The following is an 18,523-nucleotide window of genomic DNA, read 5'->3' as shown; positions in this document are numbered from 1 at the left end:
CCTATACATTGGGAAACCATCTTCATTATTTGTTGTCTCACTTAGGAATGCCCTCGGATAATTATACTTACAAGCAACATAACCATCTGCTTGTTTCTTCATGCACCCACATGAAGGGTTCCGCAGCCCACAAGGGCCATGCATCATATGAGCCAATACTATTTTCCGAAGGTTGTCACACTCAGTGGGAATTTCAGCACACAAACTTATCAAAATCTGAAGGCGATTTCACCTTGTATCCATCCTTAAGAATGATTAGAAAGTGAGCATGAGGAAGGCCTCTTTTTTGAAATTCAATCACATAGATCATCACCTCAACTTCACCAAACACCTTTTTTCATAATTTGGTGTTTAAGGCTAATAAGCTTGGACCTAAAAACACGTGCCACAAGGTCAGGGCGATTCTGTGCAAGCTCCCTATCAGCAAGTTCAGATGTTATCTCAGGCCATTTAGTATTGCGTGTCATGGTAACAAATAATTCAGGCTTTCCAAATCGCTAAACCAAACACATTGCATTTAAGTATCGGCGTTTCATATCACGGCCCGCCAATAAAAGTCGGAGGAAGAATAACCCTATGGCCAATATTTACAGCCCTTGTTTCACCCCCTTCTACATAATCTAAAATTCCCTAGTAGAGATCAGCATGTATTGTTTGCTGATTTTGCCTGCAAAAATCTAAACGTGTGTTTTCTATTTTGATGTACATATCTACAATATACTGCTGGAAACAACGACCTGCACGAAGGAGCATATTGTTCGGACGATTTTGAAGTTTATATGCATAATACTGCCTTGGGGAAATATGCCTTTCTGAAGTTCCACTGTTTTCCGAAGCACCTATACATAAACACAGTAGTCAGCAAGTAAAAAGACATAAATTCTGCATCATTTTTGGCGCAAATAGCAATAACAAGGAAGCATTTTTAACCATAGTAATATAGGAACTCATGAATTGCCTCCTCAACAAGCAAATCTTCTTCACTATTAACAGAATATGAATGCACAGGGTCTACTACTCTTGATCCATGCTGCTGATTGTCTCTGTAATTCTTGCACATCCCCTGTGCCCATCCACAATCACCATAGGGAAACAAAAGAGGATACTACAATGGATCATAAAATCCATAATAATGATATATTCGATGAGTGTCATTAGATCTACCCGACACAAAGATGTATGGACCTTCTGATTTGCTAGAAGCTGTACTATCAGTCCATATAGTAGCCACTTCATCGCTTGTTGGTACATTAAACACACGCTGATCCAAAACAGTATGTTGATTAATAACTATTTGAGTATCCTCAGTTACACTGATCTCTTTTAAGGACCGAAAGAACCGAGTATGTGGATTGTCTTTAGTCACCCGCATTATAATTTCAATAATATCATCTCTGACTTCTAGAAAACACTTAGTTCTATTTGCAACCTCACATTGGCCATCATAGAAATATAGCTGTAAATACTTAGGCCCTTTCTCATCTGGTAAGAGATCAGGTACAAAATGGTATATTTGACCATGCATTTTGAATACATAAATTCCCTTATCGGTTGTAGCATCATGTTGGCCCCTAAACAAACTTAAAGCAAACAAATTATTGTACAGCTGAGCATATTGCCTAAAATGCACCGCATCTTCATCATCAGAAGTAAATAATCGTTCCAATTCAGGAGGGTATTCATTCGAAGCAATTTTGATATCCCCATCTCCACAACAAAAGTGCAATGTCTTGTGTTTAAATATTTTAGAACCACACTTCAAACAAGAAGGTAAGGACTTTAATTGCAAAGCACTAATTAACAGTGGTTGACTAATAATAGCAGCAGGGTTGATTACAAGACAACACAAAATCAGTCTCTGAGTCAAGCCAATAGCATAATATTATGTGTTTCTGCTAAAACAATGAGGCCTTCGGCAAGGTTATTTAAGTGGGCTGAAGACCGTATTCGGTCCAAGTGATGCTGGACTGACAATTTTCTACACAGAAAATACACGTAAACTGAATAAGTTCAGCATCAGAGGAGTGCACGTGTATTTTCTGTGCAGGAAACTCTCAGCCCAGCATCAATTGGGCCGAGTATAGTCTTCAGTCCACTTCAAAGAATCTTGTCGAATTCCTAATGTTTTACCCTACACATTATGAGTTAAGAGCTGTTCACTCTTAGGCTTAGGTGTTAGCCGAGAATGTGTTTAAGTTTCGGATGCCGAATCAATACATTGCAAAGAAGGAAAGTGCTATACAAGAGCATTAATTGCCTAAGGATATTTGTATTAATTGCAAGACAACACAAGAAATCAGTCTATGACTCAGACTAATAGCATAATATTATGTGGTTCAGCTAAAACAATAAGAGCTTCGGCAAGTTTTTTTAAGTGAGCTGAAGACGGTACTCGGTCCAAATGATGTTGGACCGAGGGTTTTCTACACAACAAATACACGTTAACTGACTAAGTTCAGCATTGGAAAAGTTTTCCTCGACACAGAAAACACAGAAATAGCCTTAAGCTATTAATACAAATAGCGTCAAGCATTAATGCTCTTACATTGCACTTTCCCTATGTGCACTGTACTACTTCGGCATAGGAGGAGAATTCTTCAGCACAATCCCCGTAGCCAGTGCACGTGTATTTTCTGTGCAGGAAACCCTCGGCCCATCATCAATTGTGTCGAATAGTCTTCAAGGGACTGTGCCGAAGGTTCTAATAGTATAGCCGAAGCATTGTGAATTAAGAGCCGTTTACTCTTAGGCTTAGGTGTTGGCCGAGACTTTGTTTACGTTTTGGATTCCGAAGTTAGTACAGTGCAAAGAATATAAGTGCTATGCAAGAGCATTGATTACCTAAGGCTATTTGTATTAATTGCTTGAGGCTATTTTTGTATTTTTTTGTGCAGGAAACCCTCGGCCCAGAAATACTTAGACCAAATACAATCTTCAGCTTATTTCAGAAAGCCTTGCCGAAGGTCCCATTTTTCTACACGAAACATCATGCATTAAAAGCCACTCACTCTATGTCTTAGCTATTGGCTTTTGCTTCGGCTTAGGATTTGACTTCGGCTTCGGACTAAGCTTGGGTTTTTCTTTGGTTTTTTAGCTACTTGCTGCTGTGCACCCAAAGCACTTGTTTCACCAACTTCACTGCAATTGCAAAACAATATCAGGCAAGACACCATTGTACACCACAGTGCACTGAATCTGCCCACAACAACACTACATATACAATGTCTACCGTATTGATACTGGCTAGACCATCACATCCAAAGCTCGTGTGCGCTTGCTAGCACGAGCATGTGCAGGTGTCTTATAATTGAGGCAGCGGTCTACATTACATGAAATTAAAAAGAACCACACTTAGCAAATATCCAACAACATCTATCTAGATAAACAAGAAGGCAACAATCCTTACTCATAGCAGCAACACTACAACTGTGGCCAAGTATAAGTGTCGCAAAACGCTAACCGCAGAAATTCTATGAACATCAAAACAAAAACAAAGACCAGAGCAACAATGATAAGTAAACTCATAACAGAAACAATTTTAGACAAGAACTTAGAATTATAAAGAAGGAAATGGATCATTATCATCAAAACACATAAACCATAAGTTTACGTAAATTAGCCACTGGTTCCTCACATTTACAAAAAAGTACAGCCATTTAAGAATAATAAACACAAACAGTGCTAACAACCACATACAGAAAATATCACATAACTTTTAAAACAAACAATTCTAGCTATGGCTGTAAACTATGGCAATTTCACAAAACAGCCCCCAAAGTCCTCCTAAAATCTACTCTAGCTTTCTGCGCTTAAACACCAATTCTAAGTCTTCAGGAACTGCAACAGGGGTAATAGCAGGCCGAGAGGCAGTGCTGGAACGTGCTTTACACTTGCGTGGTGCAGCTGGTGGACAATTAGAGGACTTTAACTGTTGCTCAGCAAACTTTGGCCTGCTACATTCGGCTGCAGTAAAGAAAGGAGGCAAATGCAGTGGCTGCTGAACACCTAGCACACGCTCCTTAAATGTCATAAAACTTTCCTTTGCAAGAGAACACTTAATCCGAGCATAAACTACATTTGAATGATTCAAAACAATAATGTTCAGATTGTAGCTTGAACATAAGAAGTTAACTCCTTTCTTCGCTGCATCCTGGGCAGCAGTCTTGCATTTCCCAGAAAATGAACTGTATACACACTCTAACCCAGCAGAAGTAAATGAAGTGAATATTGAAAGCCAAGCAATCCACTTCTTATCAGCTATCTCAAGAACATCAACCGACGAGACACGAGCTCCAGTTTCAGCAACCAAAGGACGCAGAACATCTAAGTAATCAATGCAAACGTACTTAGCAGCACGCTTTTGTCCTGGGACAGCAAGCCACCTCACATGTGTCTTCCCATTAGGCTTTTCAATAGATTCTAACCCCAAACGCTTCATCTCATACAAGAATTGACAACGCTCTAGCCTGTCAATCCTTTCACTTGAAAAATCATCAATCTAGACACCACATTCAGCCCTCAGCCCCCTCAGAGCCTGCTCAGACGCCTTTTCAATTGAGGCTTTGAGGGTATCAGCTGCACCACTATTGTACACATACGACCCTAACACGTCACCCGTATCAAGGTGCAGCTCAACAGCATTCTCACCATTCACATACAGAGTGTAAAGAGGAGTTGGCAATTCCAAACATGCCACAACCTAATTCAGCAGACACTGATAGGAAATGGATACATCCCGAGGGCGGTTGTCCATCACCTGTCCGGATGAATAAACAACACAATAAATTGTTCGTGCCTCTAACACACATCCTAACAGCAACAACTACGTATAAAGAAAGCAGATCACTCGAGCCGTAAACCACAGATAAACGAAATTAACATCCCTACCCAAGGCAACTTAAAATCCACAGGAAAGTTGGACCCAGCCACATGCATACCTTAAAACACCAATCACAATCACCAACAAGCACACATAAGACAAGAGAGAAGCCAAGCAATAATCTACAAATAACCAAGACCAAAACGCCTACCTAAATCGACTCAACGTCTAAGAGGATTCCACAATATAAACCCAATAGAAAAGATGTTGCATTCAAGCAAAAAGATAACAAAATAAGAAATGGAGACATAATCACACAACCTATGTAACTATTACAACTCACCCCAGCAGAAGACAAGCACTAAAATATAAAAAAAGTAAAATACCATGAAAATGGAAATATAGAAAATATGCTACACACAAACTGAATATCATGAAATTAAAAGGACTAAAGTGATACTTACAACAATACAGCTTGTCTAAAAGCTGAAACAATTGAATCTGATGAAAAAGAACAAAAAGAGAAAACTCATAGGATGATTCCTGAACAGGAAAAACAAACACAGCACGCAAAATAAACCCCACTATCCAGGACATAGCTGATCACCTAACCAGAACATAAGCAATTCAGGAGAGCATTTTTTTAGCGTATAGAAGGCCAGACAAGATAACCCAAACTCAGAAAACTCATTCCAGCAGCAAGGGAAAAGAAACCCGCGATACTTGACCAGCAAACAAAGGCAGCATAACTTGCACATCAAACCAGCAAAACACATGAAATCAATGTCCATTTCAACGATCCAACTGAAGCAATGTAAGATTGGACAATGAGCTTGTAAAATAGACAAATTTGTTCACCATAAATTCTCACTACCTCAATAGAATAATAAAATTACACATCTACCACAAAATAATAAAATTTGTTGATCATATAGTTTAAACTCAAAAGCAATTAGGCTTAGGATTATACCTCAATGTATCCTACACTTTTTAAATTGCTCCTTGCTTCCTCTCTTCCTACCCTGAATCACTATATGCACCCCTTATTTATAAACCCAAATATTTTTGTCCTCTTATTTTTATTTTTGGATTTCAAAATTATCAAAAAAGAAAAAAACTAAAAGGCTCTACACACCAAAAGCTCTCTAGTAACTACAATAAAAATAAAGGGATAATATATGTTTATCATTACGAATACAAAAACACCCACAGAACCAATGGCCAAAGCAAGCAACCGCCGGATTTTAAGCTGACTCCAGCAGGTTAAACCGGCCAAATCACATCCCCAGGATTTGAATGTCAAACCCAAGACAATAAACCTTAAAAAGCAATACAAAAGGCATTGGTAACTGCTAGCACGCCTGAACATAATCTGAGCATAGCAGCACCGTCCAAAACAGCAGCAACCAATCACTTTAAACCTCAATTAAGCTTAATCCTCTACCACATAAACTTGACACAAATGCAGCTTTAAATTTAGCCAAAAACCGAAGTGCTCACTAATTACAAACACAAATGCAGCTTTAAATTAAGCACAGTGTCCAATTCATATCACCCCAAACCAAAACAATTAATTAAATTAAACAACAAATAAGCTCATAGTAGTATTTGTACCTGCCAATTCCTTAAAATATCGAACAATCTACCTAAATCAGCATATTATATATGCACTAATCATAAGCATTAATTTATTAGCACAATCTGCAAGACAATCACCATAAACCAAACAAACTAATCCAAAGTAAACAATATCAGCCTTGAATCTAAACAAACCAAACATATCAATCTAAATTAAATCCCTTTGAATTTTAACACCATATGCTAAACTAAACTCCAATGTAACACAATACATATTTACACCTAAATACACTGCTAAATAGTACAATAAAATAATCCCATGTTAAATAAAATACAACACCATAAACACTCCTAATCCTAATACATTTTTATTCCTCTGTATATGGAAGTCACCATAAGCAACCAAGTTAGCAACAACTATGGAATCCAACCGCCACCTGTCCACAACCAAGAACACCAAGTCAGCAAATAAAGTAATCAACGGTTAGCATATCACCACCTAAGCATCTTGGCTGAGAGAAACAGCCAACAGATCACCAGCAGCAAGTAAGGGCAAAATGGTATTTGAACATTTTGAAGGGCAAAATTGTCATCACACTATTACTAAGGAGGATTTCAACTTGCCAACTTCTCACTTTTAATAGTTATAGATTTATTAATGAACTTCATCCCTCAAAGGCTCAAATCCTCATTAAAATGCAAATATTATATATGCAATATATATTTTTGAACACATATTCTTAGTTCTCACTAGTTAACTTGTTGAAACTTATTTTTTATTTATTAACTTCATCCCTCATATCTTACCTTCGTACTTCTCATTAGATAACTTGTTGAAGCTCATCGTTTTAAATATTTTTGGTAATTTTATCGGTGATTTGTTATAATCCGTCACAAATCTTACTCCTCTCCCACAAAATATTTGATACTTTTGGAGTGATTTATTTTTAATTAACTTTAATTTTAGAATATATATATGCATTAATTATTGATTTGTATGCGGTCAATTGGTGGCAGTGAGTCGGTGACCCAGCATCCACAAAATCCTGGATCCGTCACTGGTTTCTGAAAGAAAAATAATATCAGGGCAAAGGCTACGACTACAATATCTCAAAATAATATTAGTTTGTAATTAAACTTACAAAATATTTGAAGAACATTTAGAAGAAATTCATGTCCAAACAAGACTAACTAAGCCTCATTATACGCTTACACAACCTAAAAGTTCGGGCATTATAAATTTTTTTCCGTCGCCTTGCTAAAAAAAAAAAAAAAAAAAAAAAAAACAATTCATCAATGTATGACAAATTCTTTTGTCAACAGCTTAGAGGTTTTTTTTTACATATTAGAGAAAATTATTTACATGTATAATCTATCTGTCTATCTATATTATATACTAAAGTAATCACCAAATAGGACACTTGGCATAATTTAGTGAAACAATTTCCCTCCAAAATGCTTTTTTTAAAAAAAATAGATAATATTAAAAAAACTTAAAATTATTTTAATAAATTATATTTATATATATATGTAACACATAAGAATTAAAGGATAGACATTAATAAATTCAAATTTTAAAAAAAAAGTGTTACATAAATCAAATTAATTCAATTAACTCTATTTCAATTGACTGTTTTATTTATTATTAATAAATCTTGCTTTATAAATTCGTGCATTGCACGAGGCCAAAACTAGTAATTAGTAAAAGGTTTCTTCATTCAATCCATTACATTCTTCATTATATGTCAAGTCTGCTTATTCATGTATACAATTTTTGTGGAAAATACAGATTTATTTTTGTTATCTGAACGTTTGAGTACTTCATTTTTTTTTTACAAAAATCTGTTCTTTCCCTCAGCCCTAAGTATTTTTTTTAAAGTAATAGCAAATAATGATGTGATAAGGAGAATCCAAACAAAAGCCCGGGCATTGCCCCAACTAGGTTGCTACTGTTGGAGATGTGTAATCAATAAATTTTGTTAAAGACTTTTCAAAACTGAAATTGTCATTAAAATTGGGTTATGCTTTGAATTTTTTCTTCTTTTTTTAAAAAAAATAAACCTTGTGAATTGCATTTATATACAAGTATAATTTTTTATACATATTAATAACATAATTGATTATTGGCTTTGATGGTCAAGTAGCTTTCTTTGTTATAAGTGATGATCATATGCTAGATGGACTTGCCATATTCCTGAAGCTCCCTGTCCAACATCATACTCCTCTACTACTTTGCTATTTCTAGAGTTGATATTGTAATAATCAGAACATTTTTAATGTGAATAATTGAAAAAAAATAATAATAATTAAGATTGACTGATCTTTATAAGACAATCTAACAAGTTCCTTCTATGAAATAACTTAATAAGTTTATAATAAATCAGCACACATAACTTCATAACTCCGGCGCAAAGGATTCTTCAAACAGTAGTTCCTTGAACAAAAGCCCTCCACAAATCGTTGCTTCATGATACAGAAATCATCCATCAATTTGCCCTGATTGCCCTTTTTCACCCTAAAGACAAATTTAAATTACATATGAGTAGAGATTGACACTGAAATACATACAACTCGTGTAATAACATGTTCTCTTTCACATACTAGTGAGTTGTCATTTGAGGGCCTCACAAGTTTGAAGCAAATAAGTAAACAATTTATTGGTTTCCCAAATGCAACGTGATCAAACTACACTTTCTGCAATTGCATTCTGAGTTCAGACACGTTGTACGCATGATTCGACTAAGAAAATCACTAGGTTTCAAACGATTCTTGTGTAAAGAGGGGAAAAAACAAAAGAAAAATAGAAGCAAAAACGTAAGACAAACTTCAAAAAAATATACCATACAAAGATAAATAAGCAAAAGAAATTAATCACCAATGACCTGGCAATTAGCAATTATACCATACAAAGATAAATAAGCAAAATAAAGTCGCATTAGCATGTGTTACTATACTGTGCATCAGCATATCATCCCCTGAACTTGAACTACCATGTTTAATATGACACATTATCATAGTAAGGAATAAATCAGAGCCCAATCATCAATAAATAAATCATACATGAATACAGGTACACAGACCCATACACAAAACACCCCATCAGCTTACACTAACTTCGTTTGTGAATATATTGGCTGGACATTTGCATAAGAAAATCAATCAAACTTCCAGTAAGTTCGTTATAATGTCCTATAAAAAAACGAACGCATATATTGAAACTGCTTTATAGGAGTTCACCTTCCTCTTGAAATTCTTTCAGAAGATGCATCCTTGTTAATCTCCTCGAAAACAGGCTCTTTTACTTCTTTGGGGTGGGAGTTGATAGAGATTCTTCAATCCCATTTTCCACAAGGCTAATATGTAGTTTTCTGTTCTTTGGGGGCTGCTTTTCTTGTGCCTTATCATTAATCCTCTTGCGTTTCTTTGTTTTCTTTTCAACAGTTTCCTCAGTGTCATAGTAAACGGCATCCTGCTCTACATTTTCAGGCACCTCAAAGGAGCTTTGTCTAGGCTGCGTGTTGTTAATTTTCTTGAGCTGCATAATGTGAAACATTATCAAAGAAGTGAAGCCACAATTCAACATCACACATCCACATTACATTAAGTAAAATGAAGATGCATTTAGCACATGTTTGCCATCAGCAACTACAATAAGGTCTTTACTAGCTTTATCAAAGTGCAAAAATTTTTAGGGTCTCAACTATAACTTTTGGAGGAAAAGTTAATGACAGTGAAGGAAAACTAAACATTTGTGGTTAGCTTAAACTATGTTTAAAAGGAAGGTCTACCTTGGCCACAAAAAAGCCATCCAATTGGTGAACGTTTGGGTAGAAGCGCCTTGTCAATTTCAACGATGGATGAAACCGGTACTGTCTAAAGCGAGCATATCTGCAGAAAGGAAGGAAGAGAGCGTTTGGGTATATATATATAAAAATAAACCTAACCAAACCCTATATGTAACTCCCTCTAGTTCAAAAATTCACATTACCCTTCACATTTACGGCCAAAATCAATTCCACACGGAACTAGCTTTACATTCCTGCGCTTCAAGGCATAGTCAATAACTGCTTCGTTCTGCACAATTCTATAATTAGTATAGTGCTAGTCAAAGTACTTTCGTTTTTCTGAATTTTATGATGGTGGGTGGGTTGGGGGGACACTTGTCTCTGTTACAAACCTCCATAACCATGATAGAGCATGTTGAATACACAACAAATCCTCCAGTTTTGGAATTTGCATCAACCAAATCAATAGCAGCCAGTAGAAGTTGCTGCAGCCACCGTTGAGCACATTAGTGTTAAAAAAAAAAAAAAAAAAGAAAAAGAACATTTAATTCTTCCTTAATGCCATACAGAGTAACAGAACTCGTAGCAAAAAAACACCACCCCCAAATGAATATAGCAAAAGATGCTTAAAGATGCATTTAGCCCTATTTCTAAACCATTTCATTTGCTTTTATTATTATTATATGCAATGACATTTTTATGAAGGTGCTAATTTTTTTTAAAATTTAAGATTATCATACTCTATCTGGCATACAGAAATTCTTTCTTTAAAGACAAATCACAGTTACAAACCTTCTGCAAATGTGCACACTTCTGGATTTCTTCAAAGCTTTTGGTAGATTTAACAGACTCATCTTTGGATATCACCTAGATGGACAAGGAAAACCATATATTGATATCAGAAAATCAAAAGAAAATTATGACATTTTGAATTCGTCCATTTTATTTCAAGACCAAAGATTGGCAAACCTTCCGCTCCTCAAATAGAGACATAGATTACTATTGATTTAAATAAAAATAAATGTATGAGTCTTAAATCATTCTGTGTGTCGATGTATGGCCTATATATAGATTGGTAGTTGTCAAACAAACATGTGCCAGTAAAGAGCCCCAGACAGGAGAAAATATTAAAGGGGTATAGGAAACAAAACCAACCAGGGTCCGGGGAGATAGGTGTACACAATGTAATTGAACGAGCATGCACACAATACAAAATTATAAAGAGTAGCTAGCAAGGGTTATAGGAACAAGCCTAAGCCACTGATTCAGTACATTGTATTGATACAAATACATTAGAGAGGGTGGGTGTTTTTCCAGCAAAACATTTTTCTATTGTGTTTTACCATTTTTCTATTTCCAATTTTCCATTTATAGAACATCTGGCCTACTCCGTCATGAAGGGTGATTAAGTTGAATGTGGACACAGCTCTAATGTTGAAGGGTTGGGTTGGTGGCCTGGTGGGAGTGGTGGTGGGAGATTTAAGGAATAAGTGTTCTATATATTTGTTGCTGTTGGGCGACAAAAAGCTTGGTGGGCACCTAATATAGCTATAGCAAAAGCATAGCAATGGCAGCTCAACTTGGAAAGAAGTATGGACTAAGAAGCATCATCACGAAGCCAAATAGCAAAGTGATATTTAGAAAATGGTCCAAGGCATCCAAATACACGGATTTTGGATTATTTTACAATCCTTGAAGGTGTTATTGTGCTTGGCAATCATTTTAATTTTATCACTTCCTCTCAGGTGAAGAGAGAAGAAAATGAAGTGCCTCGTCACTTAGCTAGAGCTCTGCCCTTTGGTGAGCAAATTAGGAAGAATATTTATCCTTCGAATATGTCATCTAATGGATATATTATCTCTTAACTTGTTAAAAGTTCTTTATTTCCCTTTCTAAAACGATAAGATGTTTTCGAAAAACAAAGCAAATAATTACCACTAAGACCTATGAGCAACAATGCAAGTAAGCTTTACTTACCCCAGTACCACTGCAAGGTGCATCCAATAGCACTCTATCACATGAATTCCTTCCTAGCACTTGTGGTAGCTAAATGCAAGAAATCCAGGTTAGAAAGGTCAAAGCAAAATTAGTAATTGATAGTCTTTAACAATCATTTAAGCCAAACTTTCTCAAAAAAAAAAAAAAAAAAAAAAAAAAAAAAAAAAAAAAAAAATCATTTAAGCCAAGGACCATAAATTCTATTGATACATTTAGAAATTAACAAATCCACATGTTTATAACTCATTACAATGGAGTTGACCAAAGCAAAAATTAAAGTCTCCATATAGTTATTGATTTTCATTCCACATATTGTATTATTGTGTATATGACTAAACAATTATGTAGTAGCTGCCTGGATTGACAAATAAATAAATATTTAAGATCCAAATCAGAATTGCTAATAGCTTGTTTGCTTACTAAACTAGTCCCGAGCTTGGTTTTCTAAATATTATGGAGTATATAAAAGATCTATTTTACTCTTGGAATGCAAATCCAGGTTACTTATACATGTTTTTTCTCACATAACATCACAGGAATTCAATCTCCAATCATAATTGCTTAGCCTTATCACGTTATTCTTTCATCTTGTTTGCATTTATCATAACTTTTATAATTATATTACACACCATCTGAAGATTATAAGAAAAAGACACTTTTAAATTTCTTTATTACTTCAAGTCCTCAACAGTCAACATGTGGCAACATCTTGTGTAATGTTTCCATCATAACAATTAGATTTAAATATTTAATCAATCACTGATAAGTGAATTTTTTAAAGAGAGTACTTTGGATTTAATTATATTTTGATTTTGTTGATGTACCAGACTACATGCTGTAATGAACTGATTTAGGGGAGGGTATTATGGGTAGTTTAGTATGTTAGTAGTTATCAAATGTAGTATGGGCAATATGGGAAGTCTAATATTATTAAGGTTAAAACTCCTCTATAGACTTGGGAGAAAATGTATTAAGCAATCTAACATAAATAAGATAAGTTGAAACCACATTAGTGAGAAAAGATATACAACCATACCAGTATTTTTCATGAGAGCTGCAATATAAGTGGACTTCCCGCCAGGAGCAGCCCTACAGTAACACATCACATTAGGGATGAATGGTTTCAGTATCACTTTTAGCATCATCAAATTTATACCGATTTGGTCCACTACTAAGGAGAACTAACAACTGACCCAGCCCGGCCAGCGTATGAACTGCACTCATACACAGATGACAGAACTCTCATACACAAAAAGGAGTGGGGGCAAAGAAAGGGAAAGACTTAATAATGACTTTCCATGTAAAAGATGTAGCGCTAATGACTACTTACGCCATATCCACAACTTTCTCTTTCTCTTGTGGAGCTAAGGCCACCACAGGCAAAAAAGAAGCTGCACTTTGAAGCTGCAGGAAAGCAGATACCAGTTGCTTAGGCATATAAATTTTAACAAAAAAACACACATAATGCACATAATAAGTTCATAAGTTACCATGTAGTGACCAGCCATATATTCAGGAGTGGCACCAACTGGCACTTGTGAGTCATACACAACCAACCCAACCTATAAATGAGAGACAAACATCAATATAACTTTAAAAAAGTGAGCTACAAAACCATCAAATCATTTCCCACGAAACATGAATGCCAACTTTACCTTAGACCACTTGTTAACAGGTTCTATGTTCATTCCTCTATTTAAAAGAACATCAGCCAGGTCTCGTTTACGTGTCTACATCCAAAAGGGACAAATGCATTACATCATATGAGCACTTTATTAGACAGTTGACAGAGAGGGATAAGAACAAATGAACATCCAAATCACGATCACACCTTCAGGGTGTTTGTTCTTATGCAAATAGGGCGAGGCTTTTCAAAGGCTTCTATAAGGCTAAATAGATCATCAACTGGAAACATCTGCTCAAGAACAATGACAAAATTAAGCAACATACAGCATAAATTCTAAATTTACAAAGCAGTAACTCCATTGCATAAAATAAGTCATATAAATGCACCTCCACCAACATCCCTATAAGGAACTCATTATAGCCATAGTATAAGGACAAGTCCGTCTTCAGCTGATCAATGTAATTATTCCTTGCCCCTTGTTTTGGTCTCAAATCCTTAAAGTTTGAAAGCACCCTCACAACTAGCACCATTGAAAAAGATATTAGGCATAAACGGCTTGATACAAAATATAAAACCTGAATTTATTAAATGTAAACAAAGAATAATACTTGCATAAAAAAACTAGAGGACAAATGACCATTTTTCAATAACACGGAATAATAAATAGAAGATACGAGTAAAATACTAGTCAAATATTGCATCAATACATGATAATAGTCTTGCTTAACATACTTTCTTTTATCCTCCTTTGAAGGCTTGGAAGATCAGGAGGTTGATTAGCCTCTTGTTCAAGCTCCTAAAATATTAAAAGAAAGACAGTTTGTTATACATCTCATACATTGCACTTAAGCAAAACAGGAAGAAAGTAAAACACACAAAAATACCTCTTCTGTTGGGAGTATAAATCCATCAGATTCTTCTTGGATGTTGAGCAGCAAATCTTGGCATGCTTCCCACTCTTGCCTAGCTTGTTCCTTGTCAATTGCCCTTGATTTCTTCACATTATCATCTGACTCGTGATCAGAATATAATTCTAACTCCAAATCAGAACTCGAACCCAAATCTGACCCTGAATTTTCTTGGACATCTAAGTCTGAATCAAACTCGGAACTAGAGCCCAAGTACGACACAGTATCCAATGTCTTCTCTGCAAGATAGAATTATATACTTCAAAAACATACAGGACAAACATTCCACGGTTGATTGATGCAGAGACATACAAGTAATATATACGAAACAACAAATATATATATAAAACAAAAACCAAAAAATAAATTTAAATACACAAGATAACCTCCATGTCCATCACGATAGAGCCATATTATATTCCAAACAACAAATATATATTAAAAAAAAAAAAAATAGTAAATTATAGTGTAGGGTATAATTAATGATAAAGGCGAATTAATAAAATCCAAAATAGCATGCAATGCCAATGTATGCGTATATTATATTATATGAATATAAAACATGGTAAATGAATAAAGTGAGTTTGAACAGCAGAACAAGTATAGATGTGCCAAAAAGTTTGAAACTGTAACCCTAAATTGACAAAAATTACGTACCTCGTTGTTCTTGAGCATCACAAGTTTTCAATCCCCAAGACTCCATGGTTCTGCAATTACAGAAAAACCAGAGCTCAAACGAACGATCAACAACGCGAAATTCCAAAATAATCCTCTATACTTGTTTACATATAAGAGAGAGATTAGAGAGGGAAAAGGGAAGAACATGAACTGCCACTAAACCCTAATTCTTAACACCAACGTCAGTGATTTGGCGCAACCAAAGGTTTGGGGGTGGTACAACTTCTTTTTTCTTCGGGTGGGGGGGGGGGGGGGGGGGGGGGGGGGGGGGGGGGGGTTGGTTTTAGCTTCGGGATTCTAGCCTTCTAGGAACATACCATACCCTAATACTAAATTCTCATGCATTTGGTTAGATTATTCTAGAGTATATCCGTGCAAAAAGCACGGGATTTTATTGATATTGAATATATAATATAAAAAAATATATATATATTTAAATACGGAAAGTTGATATTGATGTTGTAATTTAAACACTATTATTTTGAGTTGAGCTGTTATGGACTTGTGGTCTAGTTTGCTCTGCTGAACCCTGTTTAGCTGTACTCTACTGAGTATTAATAATTTGTTGACACTTGTTCTACCTTCTTTACCCTGCTCTGCGCTGCTGAAATATGATGTTTAGGGTTGTACAGAGTACGGTTTGCGGTTTGAAAATTGTGGTGCGCTATTTGAAAATGACCAAATTACGGTTTGTGGTTTGGTGCGCTTTCCTAAAATTTTGACCAAATCGCACTTTTATACTATATTTCTATTTAAAAAAATTATAAATACATTTTTTATACTATATTTCTATTAAAAAATTTATAAGAGAACTAAAATATATGATCTAATCCTTGACTATTAGCTAATTAATGCTTAAAAAAATTTAATATTAAATTATTAATGACAAATTGGAATTAAAGTTTTTTTTAAAAAAAATAATTATAATTTAAATAATATGGTTAAACCACAAACCGATGCACCACACCCAACTGCACCGCAAACACCCCTATTGGTGTTCTTTGCTCTGCTGTAAAGCTCAAAAGAATTACTCGGTTAACGTCATAGGGGTTATTCCATCAATGCTTTACGAGTTACTTTGTTCTTCGCAAACAGTTATTCGGTGTCAGTCACGCAAAAAGCGTGATGTATGTACATTTATTTTTTATTTTTTTTGTTTTGATGATTAGAAAAGTTGAAGTTGTTTGGAAGGTGTCCTTACAAAAATGCATATAAATGAAGGATGAGGATTTTGAGTGTTATGGTGAATTGTTGATAAAGAAACTGTATACCCGTGCTAATTCATGGCCTATTTTATACTAAGTACAAAAAAAAAAGTAACACACAAAAAAAAAATGTTAGTAGTGGTTTGAACAAAAAGAAATGTTATTTTAACAGTCCCATGAAAAAAAAAAATACACAAAAAAAAAAAAAAAAGTGGGATGGGTAGTTATTTTGTGAAAGTTAAATTAAATATAAACTAGAATGTGCTCGTGCTAATGCACGGGTTATAATTAAGGATAGGATTAAAAAATAAAAAGTATATAGATACAAATGGTATTTAATAAAACCAAAATAATAACAACAAAAACCCAAAAAAAAAACAAATTGATTACAAATTTAAAAAAAAAAAAAAAAAAAAAAAAAAAAAAAAAAAAACCCAAGTGTTGAATTCATATAAAAAAAAATATATATATATAATTAAAGTCTTGAAATATTATGCTAAATGAATCTAAGTCTTCAATTAGATTGTCCACGCATCTCTCGTTTCAGATAATAGAATTCTTCCTCCCATCTTACTTGTAAAACAGATGCAACTATGATATCATCATTTCCTATCTCAGGAACATGTAGTATGAAAGTGAATGTATTCATCAATCGTTCACTCAGATACTCCTCTAGAAAGTAGTCTCCAAATTCCTGTTCATAAATAACAAATGTATCCATTATGCCGGTGAGTAATTCCTTAATATATATGATTAAAGGATATACTTACATTATCTGTCATCGCTTGAATACTTGATATTGGACAACCGATAATCATCTCAGCATATTGGCCAAAGAGTGTAACAGACATTGTATTTGTAGCGTCACCAATTTTTATATTGATTCTATATCTGTTATTATTGATATGATATAATTAGGTATAGTGATATGTAAAGCAGGTTATAATTATATTTTTTTAAAATAAAATTAAAAAAGTGAAAATACCTTGGCCTACTAAAAGAGGGGTCACACTCCACGCACATATCAGCTCTCCTTAAGTGTCGAGCACATGATTCATACCAAATAGACATAGAAGAATCAATAGATAACACCTTTACTAGTACTCGAAAGTACTTTACGTGAAAACACACATCAAATATTAAATACCTCATGTATAAGAAAATGAAATCAATAATTGTTGATATACATACATTATGAGCCGCTGAAAACTGATTTAACTTGATCCTTTTTGCATTAAACACCATTTCCATTTCAGAGATACTATTAGCTAATATCTGACTCCAGCTGATATGTTTTTTGACATATCCATCATCCGCATACCTATATGACTTATATAAGTACATTAGTATGCAATATAAACTTACATTGTATATTATGATGTATTTAGGCTTACCAGCCATGTAGATCATCAGTTTCATCAATATCAGGATCAATAAAAAGTCTGGTACGTCCAACAGTTGAAAGACATGCACCTATTGGAAGGTTAGTAAAAGTATTCAAAGCAATGATAATAATGAAAATGACACCATAGTCTTTCCATGGTTATCTAATTTTTAAAAACTTATTTTACCATAATAGGAGCCAACTAATACCATGGATGCACCCAACACATGATCCTGATTAAGCTCATTGAATAAGAAACGACCTTGATCATGAGCAAACCCTTCCCATAAAGTTAGCCTCATTGTTTCCATGCTGTAAATCAAAATATGTCAATAGATTTTATTTTTTTAAAGAAAAAGAAAAAAAAAACTTAACATTGCATAAGTTGTTATGATTACATAAACATATTGTAACTTTTGTAATATGCTCTTACTTTGTGTTGCAGAGTAACACATCTCTTTTGAATTGTTGTCACCCACCCGAGACTCTATATGATTCAGACACATATATAACCAATCCAATAACATCTGTGTACATTCAT

General features: G+C 34.6%; 3 protein-coding genes across 3 annotated transcripts; all 3 read right to left on the bottom strand.

Moving 5' to 3' along the window:
- Positions 1-3,589: 3,589 nt before the first annotated feature.
- LOC110703594 lies at positions 3,590-6,020 on the bottom strand. The gene is made up of 2 exons (XM_021881374.1): positions 5,790-6,020; positions 3,590-4,756 (listed from the first exon to the last, which is right to left on the bottom strand). The coding sequence occupies exon 2, from the start codon at positions 4,436-4,438 to the stop codon at positions 3,791-3,793; it is 648 nt and encodes a 215-aa protein (XP_021737066.1). The 5' UTR covers positions 4,439-4,756; positions 5,790-6,020; the 3' UTR covers positions 3,590-3,790.
- LOC110703681 (25S rRNA (cytosine-C(5))-methyltransferase nop2-like) lies at positions 4,499-15,418 on the bottom strand. The gene is made up of 21 exons (XM_021881474.1): positions 15,373-15,418; positions 14,692-14,954; positions 14,540-14,603; positions 14,194-14,327; positions 14,012-14,095; positions 13,836-13,910; positions 13,671-13,742; positions 13,511-13,584; positions 13,134-13,269; positions 12,160-12,228; positions 10,975-11,049; positions 10,575-10,667; positions 10,386-10,471; positions 10,186-10,285; positions 9,700-9,932; positions 8,787-8,912; positions 6,733-6,834; positions 5,427-5,623; positions 5,292-5,320; positions 5,163-5,180; positions 4,499-4,699 (listed from the first exon to the last, which is right to left on the bottom strand). The coding sequence occupies exons 1-21, from the start codon at positions 15,416-15,418 to the stop codon at positions 4,499-4,501; spliced, it is 2,277 nt and encodes a 758-aa protein (XP_021737166.1).
- A 1,614-nt stretch (positions 15,419-17,032) lies between these two features.
- LOC110703593 lies at positions 17,033-17,631 on the bottom strand. Its single transcript, XM_021881373.1, has 3 exons — positions 17,584-17,631; positions 17,369-17,489; positions 17,033-17,292 (listed from the first exon to the last, which is right to left on the bottom strand). Exons 1-3 carry the CDS (start codon positions 17,619-17,621, stop codon positions 17,113-17,115), a joined length of 339 nt encoding a protein of 112 aa, XP_021737065.1. The 5' UTR covers positions 17,622-17,631; the 3' UTR covers positions 17,033-17,112.
- Positions 17,632-18,523: the final 892 nt, after the last annotated feature.

This window comes from Chenopodium quinoa, unplaced genomic scaffold (assembly GCF_001683475.1).
Source record: "Chenopodium quinoa cultivar QQ74 unplaced genomic scaffold, ASM168347v1, whole genome shotgun sequence".
NCBI lineage: Eukaryota > Viridiplantae > Streptophyta > Magnoliopsida > Caryophyllales > Amaranthaceae > Chenopodium > Chenopodium quinoa.
Note: the sequence above shows the minus strand (reverse complement) of the source record. Positions and strands in the feature narration are given on the sequence as shown.